The sequence below is a fragment of the Stomoxys calcitrans genome, chromosome 1 (genome assembly GCF_963082655.1).
Source record: "Stomoxys calcitrans chromosome 1, idStoCalc2.1, whole genome shotgun sequence".
Lineage (NCBI taxonomy): Eukaryota > Metazoa > Arthropoda > Insecta > Diptera > Muscidae > Stomoxys > Stomoxys calcitrans.
The window spans coordinates 206,763,118-206,775,216 of NC_081552.1; the positions used below are offsets into that span (position 1 = coordinate 206,763,118).

A 12,099-nucleotide genomic window follows, 5' to 3' on the forward strand; every position below is an offset into this window, starting at 1 on the left:
CAGACAGACGGACGGACGGATGGACGGACAGACGGACGGACGGACGGACAGACAGACGGACGGACGGACAGACGGACGGACAGACGGACGGACAGACGGACGGACATGGCTAGATCGACATAAAATGTCGCGACAATCAAGAATATATATACTTTATGGGGTCTCAGACGAATATTTCGAGTAGTTACAAACAGATTGACAAAATTAGTATACCCCCCTCAAATTGAGTTTGTTTGTCAGTTTGTTGATTTGTTGATTTGTTTGTGTGTTCCTAACAGACTCAAAAACTGCTGAACAGTTTTTTTTCTTGAAATTTTCACAGATGGTGCATAATGCTCCCTTGGTGAAAATAGGATACTACATTTTTTGATATCTGAAGGGGGAGCGGACCCTCCCCCTTACCCTAATTTTCAGAAACGCTAGATCTCGCAGATGGGTAATGCGATTTAATCAAAATTTTGTGTGACCTCTTATAGTAACCTAAAAACAAAAATTTGGTATCCAAATTTCGGATGGGGTACCAGGGGGGTCGCCCCATCCCCAAAACCTACAAAATATACATATAGACCAATCACGACAATGTGGGACTCAAATGAAAGATATTTAAGATTAGAAAACGTATCTGATATCTAGTTGTCGGACCAAGTGTTTGGGGGACCACCCCAACCCCCAAAACATCTCCAAAATCGTACATATTTACCCACCAAAGTAATATGGAACTCAAATGAAAGGTATTTACGAGTAGAATACGAATTTGGTAACCAAATGTGGGACCACGTTTCTGGGGGTCCACCCCTTTCCCCAAACAGGACTAATTTACTGACCATGGCAATATGGGTCTTAAATAAAAGCTATTTGAGTGTAAAATACGAATCTCATATCCAAAAGTGGGGGCATGTATTTGGGGGGCCGCCCCTCCTCAAAAACTTGCCCCAAAGAGGAAAAATTTACGACCATATCAATATGGGGCTGAAATGAAAGGTCCTTGGGAGTTAAGCACGAATCTGATATCAATATTGGGGAAAAAGTTTCTATGGGGCCACCGCACCTCCATAACACCACCCAAATAGGAAGTATTTGCTGACCATTGCAATATGGGGCTCAAATAAGAGGTATTTTAGAGTAGGACAAGAATCTGATATATATTTTCCAGGCCGAGTCACTGAGTGGCCACCCCATCCCCCAAACCGGTCATGTTTGCCGACTATGGAAATATGGGGTCTTCAATTTGGGTCTTCCAGACAATGGAGCTCGATATTGATAGTTTTTGGGACCCATACCCCAAACCTGACATATTTGCTGACTTTTGCATTAAGGGGCTTAAATGCAAGGTGTTTGAGATTAGAAAACAAATTAGATATCTAATTTCGAGGCCAATGCCAATATGGGATTCAAATAAATAATATATAGATACATGAGAATAGAGCACGAAGCTGATTTTTTTTTCAGGGCTTAGTGTTTGGGGGACCACCCCACTCCCCAAAACACCCCTAAATCGGGCATATTAAACGACTATGTCAATGTGGGGCTCATATGAAATTGATACCCACTTTCGGGACCAATTTTCTGGGGGTCTACCCCTTTCCCAAAATAGACCACAAATAGCAATTATTTACTCACCATCGCCATATGGAGCTCAAATAAAGAAATTTGTTGTATTCGGGGCACCCCTGTTTTTTCAAAAAACCCCCAAAGGGTAAAAATTTGCCGACCATGCCATTATGTGGCCCAAATGAAAGGTATTTGAAATTGGAAAACTAGTTGGTCACCAATGTTGGGGCCAAGTGTTTGGTGGGCGCCTCATCTTGTAAACTCTCCTTAAACCAATGGCAATATGGGGTTTAAATAAATGGTATTTGAGACAAGAGCACGATGCTGATATTTTTTTCAGGGCCAAGTGTCTAAGGGACCACCTCACCCCCGTAAACACTCCAGTTTACTCTCCGCATCCATAACACCCAGAATCGAACTGTGGACGCAACCTTGGCCGCGCAGTTTCGAATATAAAAGGCCTCGATGGGATGCATATCTAGCATCGCCGTTAGGTCTGCCTGCGGTACGGATGTCAGTACCCCTGTGACCCCGACGCAGACCAGTCTCTGGATCTTCTCGAACTTTTCTGCTAACTATGGTCCAAAACGGAGAGAGCTCCCATATTGGTTGCTCTTCTAGCATCGCCTTCAGGCCTGCCTGCGGTGCGGATGTCAGTACCCCTGTGACCCCGACGCAGACCAGTCTCTAGACCTTCTCGAACTTTTCTGCTAACTATGGTCCAAATCGGATAGTGCTCCCATATAGATTTCTCTTCTCATTGTGCCACGTGGACCTCATATTGCATCGCATATTTGGAAAAGTTCTTTTAACAAATCTCATTAAATTAAAAACAGTGAGTGATAATCGATTTCTGGCCTTAATTAACTTTTCACCACTGAGTTTTTCCACTCTACTGGCTTTTTACAAATATTTGCCTTAAAAGAAACTGTATTTTAAAACAATTAATTAAGCGCTCAAATAAAACCGAACTCCTCCACTCCTCCATTTGCAGGAGAAAGAAAATGAATACCAATGATACACTCACATGGTATACGTGTACACATGGACGGGATAAGTGTTTCCGTTGAAAAACAAAAAAGAAAAAACACTAATTGCCAACTTTAATGCAAAGCAAAGTCCAATTGTCCTCCGGCTATTTGTTGGAGTTCAACGACTTTTACAAACGTCGTATGCATTGTGTCCAGACTTCAGAAGCCATTGAATTAAGTTTTCACCTTTGGCATTGCTGAAGTTGCCTAGCGCTTGACTCTTTCGCTTTTATGTCGATTGGTTCTTTGTTTCGTCATTCGCAACTGGCAAAGAAAAATATGGCATAGCAAAAAATATGCTCAAGTTATGAGACGTTTGTGAAAAGCCACTATGTCTGGTCATATTAATTTGCAATGACGTTTAATTGTTGGATATTCGATTGCATAGAACCAAGATGAATAAAGGGGTATTCTAGAGAAGGGCAAGCTTAGCAATCGTCTTTCACTTGGCAATGTCAGAAGGGATTCATCCGAAAATGGTTCTTATTTTGACATCCCCAATACTATTAAATGGCTGAGGTGGCACACGATATAGCCAAAATTTTGCTCCGAGTTTTCTTTACAAAAAGTTGCCTGAGGTGTTTTATTCGATACCTTTGGAAGTAGAAAAATACTAAAACCTTATCAGATTTAGATATATTTTTCCTACATATCTTTCATATCCTTCATTTGATTTGTTTTAGTTTTAAAGGAGTGGTTCGATTTTATAGGTGTAGGGTATAACATAGTCAACTGATGTCTTTTTCCCACTACTTTTCCTTGCCTTTTTCCGAACTTCAAGCTTTTTATACTCACCACCACAGAATGGGGATATACTAATCTAGTCATTCCGTTTGTAACACCTCGAAATATTCGTCTTGAATGTCTCGATGTTCAGAGTTGATCTAGCCATGTTCGTCCGTCCGTCCGTCTGTCATAATCACGGTAGAGCTCGAACGTGTAACGCCCTGTGGAGGCTCAAGAATTAAAATAGAAATCGATTTATATGGGAGCTGTATAGGGCTATAGACCGATTCAGACCATAATAAACACGCATGTTGATGGTCATGAGAGGATCCGTCGTACAAAATTTCAAGCAAATCGGATAATAATTGCGACCTCTAGAGGCTCAAGAAGTCAAGATCCCCGATCGGTTTATATGGCAGCTATATCAGGTTATAAACCGATTTGAACCTTATTTGACACAATTGTTGAAAGTAAGAATAGAATACGTCATTCAAAATTTCAGCCAAATCGGATAGGAATTGTGCCCTCTAAAAGCTCAAGAAGTCAAGTCCCCAGACCTGTTTATATGACATCTATATTCCGAACTTCAAGCTTTTTATACTCAACACCATAGAATGGGGATATACTAATCTAGTCATTCCGTTTGTAACACCTCGAAATATTCGTCTAAGACCCCATAATGCATTCTTGAATGTCTCGATGTTCAGAGTCGATCTAGCCATGTTCGTCCGTCCGTCCGTCTGTCATAATCACGGTAGAGCTCGAACGTGTAAAGCTAGCCACTTGAAATTTTGCACAGATACTTTAAATTAATGTAGGTCGTTGGGGATTGCAAATGGGCCATATCGGTTCAGATTTTGATATAGCTACCATATAAACCGATCTCCCGATGTGATTTCTTCAGCCCTTGGAAGCCGCATTTGTTGCACGATTTGGCTAAAATTTTGCATGAAGTGTTCTGTTATGACTTTCACCACCTATCGAAAGTACGGTCAAAATCGGTTTATAACCTGATATAGCTTCCATATAAACCGATCTCCCGATTTGACTTCTTGAGCCCCTGGAAGCCTCAATTTTTATCCGATTTGGCTGATATTTTGCATGTAGTGTTCTGTTATAACTTTCCCCAACTGTCGAAAGTACGGTAAAAATCGGTCTATAACCTGATATAGCTCTCATATAAACCGATCTACCGATTTTACTTCTTGAGTCCTTGGAAGCCGCAATTTTTATCAGATTTGGCTGATATTTTGCATGTAGTGTTCTATTATGACTTCCAACAACTGTGCTAAGTACGGTTCAAATCGGTCTATAATATTTATAGCCTCATAGTAGCTATATCGAAATATGGTCCGATTTGGACCAAATACGGAACGACCATTGAGTGGTCTAATAAGAACAAGTGATTGTTCATATATGTAGAACAAAACATTTCTGGTAGTTATATCTAAATATAGACCGGTCTGAACCATGTATGACACGGATGCCGAAAAGCCTAACATAAGGCCTTCAATCCAAATTTCAGCGAAATCGGACAATAAATGCATCTTTTATGGGCCCAACACTTAAATTCGAGAGATCGGTCTATATGTCAGCTATATCCAAATTTGGACCGATCTAAACCAAATTGCGGAAAGGTGTCGAGGGACCTAACATAACTCGCTATCCCAAATTTCGTGGACAATGGACAATTAATGCTCATTTTATGGGTCCAAGACCTTAAATCAAGAGATCGGTCTATACGGCAGCTATATCCAAATCTGGACTGATCGGTGCCAAATTGAAAAAGGAGTGGCCTAACACAACTCACTATGCCAAATTTCAGCAAAATCGGATAATAAATGTGGTTTTTATGGGCCTAAGACCCTAAATCGGCGGATCGGTCTATATGGAGGCTATATCGAGATATAGTCCGATATAGCCCATATTCGATTTTAACCTGTCTATGGACAAAGAACAAAATCTGTGCAAAGTGTCAGCTCTATGTCTGCATTTTTAAGGACTGTAGCGCCATATCAACAGACAGACGGACGGACATGTCTAGATCATGTTAGATTTTTACGACGAACCGGGCCCGCTCCGCTACGCCTTCTTTAACTCTCTAATATCTTTTTTGGGGTGGGGACACTTTACCCTGAATGCGGATATCGAATTCGTGCCATTTTAGCCTATGACGCTAAACGCGTTCGAATCCTGGCGAGAACATCAGACAAAGCGCTGTTTATCCCCTCTTAATGTTGGCGACATTTGCGAGGTACAATGCCATGCATGGTAATTTAAAAAATGTTCCCCAAAGAAGTGTCGCGCTGCGGGACGCCGTTCTGACTCGGCTATAGAATAGATCCCTTATCATTGAGTTTAAACTTGAATCGGACTGCACTCATTGATGTCTGAGAATTTGCCCCTTCTCGGTGGTAATATTCTTTTTTATGCTAATGTTCTCATTAGGGGAGGGATGGCACCACACACATTTCAACTCAAATATGGATATCAAATTCGTGCTGCTCTTACAAATTCCTTTAATTTGAGCCCCATATTGCCATGGCCGTTAAATGTGAACCGTTCGAAGGGTGTTTTTGGGCTAGGGAGGCCACCGACACTTTGCACTGAAAATAGATATCAAATTCATTCTTTATTCCCAACGGAAATGAAGTTCAGTTTAGGGGATGCTTTAGGGCGTACCCCAAAACACTTGGCTCCAATATTGGATATCAAATTCGATTTCTACTTTCAAATACTTTTCATTTGAGTCCCATATTGCCATAATGGGTAAAATAACCCTTTTGACATATCTTTAGTAGGAAAAGCGCCATTTAGACTTGAACGCAAATTTTTATGTCATATTCGTAATCTACTCCCTAATACCTTTCATTTGAGTCCCATATAGCCATGGTCAGTTAATATACCCATTTGGTGATATTTGGGGTGGGCGACCTCCCAGTCCCAATGTTGTATGCCATATTTATAATCTACTGCCTAATACTTTTCACTTGAGTCCCATATTGACATAAACTTCGAATATTTCTGTTTAGAGGAGTTTTTGGGGTTTAAGAAAATCGGTTCAGCCATGTAAGATATAGTCATAATGGGTCTAATGGCGTTTTTGAGGGGTGGCGTGACCCCTTATACTTCGACCAGATTTTGTATGCCAGATTCGAAATCTACTCCCGAATACCTTTCATTTGAGCCCCATATTGAAATGAACGTCCAATATGTCTGTTTGGGGGAGTTTTGCGGCTGGGGCGGGTACTGAGAATCAAATTTTAATGCCATATTCCCTATACCACTCTCCAATACCTTTTATTTGATATCTATATTGTCCCGATGGGTCCATTTTTGATTTTGGGTTGTGTTTTTTTGGGGTAAAGGTGAAGGGTCCTCCCCCTCTCGTTATCAGTAAGTTATGAAGCCTGTTCCTACTTACTGACCATATTCGTAATCTACTCCCGAATACCTGTCATTTGAGTCCCATATTGTCATGATCGTCAAATAAACCTATTTTAAGGGGTTTTGGGGCTGGGGCGGCCCCCCAGGTAATCGGACCCAACTTTTATCATGAAATTCGTACTCTACTCTTGAATACCTTTCATTTGAATCCCATATTGTTCCGATCGGTGCACTTTTAATTTTGGGTTGTACTTTTAGGGTAAGAGGGAGGGTCCGTCCCCCTCCCGATATCAAAAAATTATATAGCCTATGTTTTCTTCCAGACCAACCTACACAATCTGTCTATCTATAGAACGATTTGGACCGTACTTGGCACAGTTGTTGGAAGTCATAACAAAACAATTTATGCAAAATTTTAGTAAAATCGGACGAAAATTGCGGTTTATATGGGAGCTATATCAGGTTATAGGCCGATTTGGACCGTACGTGCCACAGATGTTGGAAGTCATGACAGAAGACTATGTGCAAAATTGTAGCTTCCAGGGACTCAAGAAGTCAAATCGGGAGATCGGTTTATATGGAAGCTATATCCGGTTATGGACCGATTTGGACTGTACTCGGCACAGTTGTTGGAAGCCGTAACGGAACACCGCATGCTCAATTTCGGCCAAGCGGTGATTGATGCACTATTTTTCTGTCCGCCACAGTGGGCTCATCTTTCTCTTAAGTGAAATTTCTCTGATATAGCCAATACAATAGAAAGTGACCAATATCTTTTTTCCTCCAACACTTAGAGTGCCGGTTAAAGCATTTTCGGAAAACCCGTGGTCCATGTAATAAATCCCCAAGCGGTGATTGACGCACTATTTTTCAGTCCGCCACAGTAGGCTCATCTTTTTCTAAAGTGAAACTGCTGTGATATGGCCAATACAATCGAAAATGGCCATTATCTTTTTTCCTTCAATAGCTAGAGTGTCGGTTAAAGTATTTTTGGAAAGCCCTTGGTCCATATAATATACCCCTAAGCGGTGATTGACGCACTATTTTCAGTCCGCCACAGTGGGCTCATCTTTCTCTAAAGTGAAACTGCTGTGATATGGCCAATACAATCGAAAATGGCCATTATCTTTTTTCCTTCAATAGCTAGGGTGTCGGTTAAAGTATTTTTGGAAAGCCCTTGCTCCATATAATATACCCCTAAGCGGTGATTGACGCACTATTTTCAGTCCGCCACAGTGGGCTCATCTTTCTTTTAAGTGCAGTTTCTCTGATATAGCCAATACAATAGAAAATGGCCATTATCGTTTTTCCTTCAATAGCAAGGGTGTCGGTTAAAGTATTTTTGGAAAGCCCTTGGTCCATATAATGTATCCCCAAGCGGCGATTGACGCACTATTTTGCAGTCCGCCACAGTGGGCTCATCTTTCTCTAAAGTGAAACTGCTGTGATATGGCCAATACAATCGAAAATGGCCATTATCTTTTTTCCTTCAATACTTAGGGTGTCGGTTAAAGCATTTTCAGAAAGCCCTTGGCCCATATAATGTATCCCCAAGCGGCGATTGACGCACTATTTTGCAGTCCGCCACAGTGGGCACGTCTTTATCTAGAATACCACTCGTGAGAAAAGTAGGTTTATGTATGTGATAATGGTAAATATTTGTATAATTTTAATATTTTTTGGGAAATTTGAAGCGTTTGTGATATATTTTGGTTTTTTATTGTTTTTTTTTTTTTTTTTTTGAGCTAAATTTGGAGCTAAAATTGGAGCTAAAATCGTTTTAATATTATTGAATATTTGCTGTTAACTTTATAACACAGCTCTGCTAACGTGTTAACATTACGCTGAAAATTGAATTGGTTTGCGTCTCTGCTAGTTAAAGTTAACTTTATCTTCACGGACATGAGATATTGACACCTCAAGCAGACTTTTCTGTAGGGATTTTTAAACACTTTCCAGGAAAAGAAGAATTGTGAAAATGGGACCACACATGAAGATTTAGCAGCCCCAACAAATTTTCGAAATGCCAAGGTGACCAATTTTAGGGGCCTGCCAAAAGGCGCCAGGAGAACCTGGGGCCTTGAAATTTTGCACACAGTTTTGCTAACCAAAAGAGATATCTCTAACCCTTCTCACACGATATATTTTTTGCTAGTTTTTCTCCCACTGTGCCGCAGTGCGACACCACTCTGTCCAGAAGTTTTTACATGGCTGCCATACCAGATGTTACAGTACCTCACAAATATCACCAGCATTGGGAGGAGATAACCACAGCTGAAAAATTTTGTATGGTGTTCTCGCCAGTATTCGAACCCTAATGTTCAGCGTCATAGGCGAACATGCTTACCTCTGCGCTACACTGGCCTCATGCCTTGTCAAATACTGATTCATGCCAAATTTATCATTGTTTACTTCTTTTTATGAGTGACCACACAATAAGGTGATTTTACAAAACGGATACAAAACGCCTTACCTAATTACAAAGGCAGCGTGGCTGCTTTACCCATGCCTGAAAGTAGTGAAGTAGTAAACGAAGTGTCAATCATATGCATCAAACTGCATAAGAAACCACTTTTTCTGACCCAGCTAACCTCTTCAATATTTTTTGTTTCTTTGCAGTTGGTATACACACAATGGCCCGGGGCCATTGCCAGTACTGAGTGGACCACGCATACGTTTGTTGGGACCCATCTTGGCCATAGAGGCTGTTACAGGAGAAGATTCGGGTGTCTACAAGTGTACGGCCAGCAATGTGGGCGGCGAAGCAAGTGCCGAACTACGTCTTTCAGTGGCCACACCCATTCAGGTGGAGATACAGCCAAATATCCTCAGTGTGCACATGGGTGGCACAGCCGAATTTCGATGCCTTGTCACCAGCAACGGCAGTCCGGTGGGCATGCAAAACATTCTCTGGTACAAAGATGGCCGTCAATTACCATCATCGGGCCGCATTGAGGACACTCTAATTGTGCCACGAGTTGGACGCGAGAACCGAGGCATGTACCAGTGTGTTGTGCGACGTCCGGAAGGCGATACTTTCCAAGCCACTGCCGAATTGCAATTAGGAGGTAATCTCGCCATTAATTTAGCTTACGTTCATTTATTTGTCCATTCCCAATTCATGGCATGTCATCCGCACTGCACTGGACGCTTGTCCTTTATTTATTTGCTCTGTTTTCTCGTTTCTCGTTTACAGATGCCCCACCCGTTTTGCTGTACAGTTTCATCGAGCAAACATTACAACCGGGTCCGGCAGTAAGTTTGAAATGCTCAGCAGCCGGAAATCCAACACCACAGATTTCATGGACATTGGACGGATTTCCATTGCCATCCAACGGAAGGTAATTGAACTTTTAGTGCTCGGCCACATACAAAATGTATAAAACAAAAGGCAGTGGGAAAACAAACTCCAAGCGCAACAACAAAACAGGACACATCGCAAAGAATTCCCTTTATTTGTGTTCGAATGCATACAAATATTTGTACGAATTTAACATTTGGTGCTGCGGCGCATCGTCACATTTTTTATGCCGGAATGTTTGACTTCTGAATTTGTTCAGTTGGCTAAAAAAAAACTTTTTTTTTTTTTTGTTTTGCGAATAGTTAAATATTTATGTTGTAAATATTTTAGAGTTAACAAAAAATGAGGAAAAAATTCTATATTACTATCTAAAATCGAAATTTGGGCAATGGTAAACTTTAGATTTTTTCAAATGTTCTGCAAAAGTCGTTGCTGGCAACCATCAGTCTGTCAGCATGTTTTCCGCTATGACAGTGACCTGATGGACACCATGACTGAGACGTCTGTTCTAGCCAATGACAGCAAAGCAATAGATCTCTTCAAGTCTAGATGAGGCCACATAGTTTTGGAATGCTCACAGCCCCCTCTTTGTGACCATCTATCATTCGTTGTCCTTCGGGCCTGGTTCTGAAAACTTAGCTTACATCTCGCTACAGGCATACCCACAGATTCCAGTGTCCCTGGGGTGTGTAGGGGTAGTTCCTAGTCTCGCAAGTTCGTCTGCTTTACAATTCCCTGGCATATATCTCTTTAGACCGGCACCCAGAGCTGGTGAATTTTGAACTGTTCAGCCATCTCGTTGAGAGATCTGTGACAGTCGAGGGCGGTTTTTGTATTCCAAAATACGTTCTCCAGGGATTTAATGACTGCCTGGCTGTCTGAGAAGCCATTAACGCCAATCGTCGTCGTTATGACATTTTATCTTAGCCATACCACCACTTCCTTACTTGCAAGGATCTCCGCTTGATACACACTGCAGTGGTCGGGTATCAACCTTTTTCGATATGACCAGTTCTAGATCTTTAGAGTACACTCCATAGCCCACCCGGCTGTCTGGTTTGGAACCATCCGTCTATGTAACTTCTATTACCAGAGATTTCGTAGTTCTTTTTATCAAAAAGCGGCTCAGGTGGGGTATAATCCACACTGCCTGAAACATCGCATATTGCATCATATTGCATGCGACCAAAGAGAAAGCCCCTTTTGCCTCACAGCAGTGGTCGCAGCAATTTGTCCAGCCACAATGTCCAGAGGCATTAAATGTGCATCAGGTGGTGTCGTCGTCAGTGCGGCTGTGATGCACAAACAAGCCATACTTTGGATCTGGTGGAGCATTGAACAGTAGGTGGACTTTTGACGCGCCGTCCACCAGATCACAACACCATATAGCATTATAGGTCGGACAACTACAGTATATACCCAATGCATAACACGCGGTCTAAACCCTCCAACTTTTGTCAATAGCTCTCTTGCAGGAGTATAGGGCAAGAGTTGCCATTGTTGCCCCTCTCCAGAATGTTGGATTTGAAGTTAAATTTCCTGTCCAGAAAAACACCCAGGTATGTTGCGCTTTCTGTAAATGGAACATTCTCTCCTCCCAAGGAGACAGGTGCCATTGTAGGCAACTTGTATCTACTGCTGAATAGAACTACTTTTGTCTTGCACGGATTCATACCTTACCTAGACCACTTTCGGTAGCTCATTTCGCTGTTGCACGTAGAGCTTCCTGAAGTATATCTCTTAGAGGGCTGGGAAACTTTCCCCTAACCGCAATAGCCACGTCATCAGCATACGCGACCATTTTTACACCGTTTTCTTCCAGATACAATAATGTATTGTTAATGACTATATTCCAAAGTAGAGGAGACAGTACACCTCCTTGAGGTGTTCCTTTGCTGACCCATCTTTTAGATCCACAGATCCCAAGCCTGCCGTAATGCATATTTTAGTAAGTAAGTTATCAATAAACTTTCTTACAGTAGAGTTGATGCCTAGAAACTTCAACTCCTTTATGATTGACGTCGCTGTCAAGAAGTGCTACCATTGTATATTCCTTGACACCGAGAAAAACCTCTATGTAGTCGACTAGGTCGTGAGGGGCTG

The 12,099-nt window shown here is 41.7% G+C and overlaps 1 protein-coding gene across 3 annotated transcripts in view; it reads left to right on the top strand.

Moving 5' to 3' along the window:
• The first annotated feature begins 9,321 nt into the window (after positions 1-9,321).
• Positions 9,322-12,099, top strand: part of LOC106091818 (cell adhesion molecule Dscam2) — a 113,145-nt gene continuing 110,367 nt past the window's right edge. For all 3 annotated transcript variants that reach the window (XM_059370046.1, XM_059369985.1, XM_059370058.1), the window contains exons 1-2: positions 9,322-9,763; positions 9,892-10,036. In XM_059370046.1, coding sequence (XP_059226029.1) covers positions 9,535-9,763; positions 9,892-10,036 — 374 coding nt within the window. In that variant the 5' untranslated portion in view covers positions 9,322-9,534. The remainder of the gene's footprint in view (positions 9,764-9,891; positions 10,037-12,099) is intronic.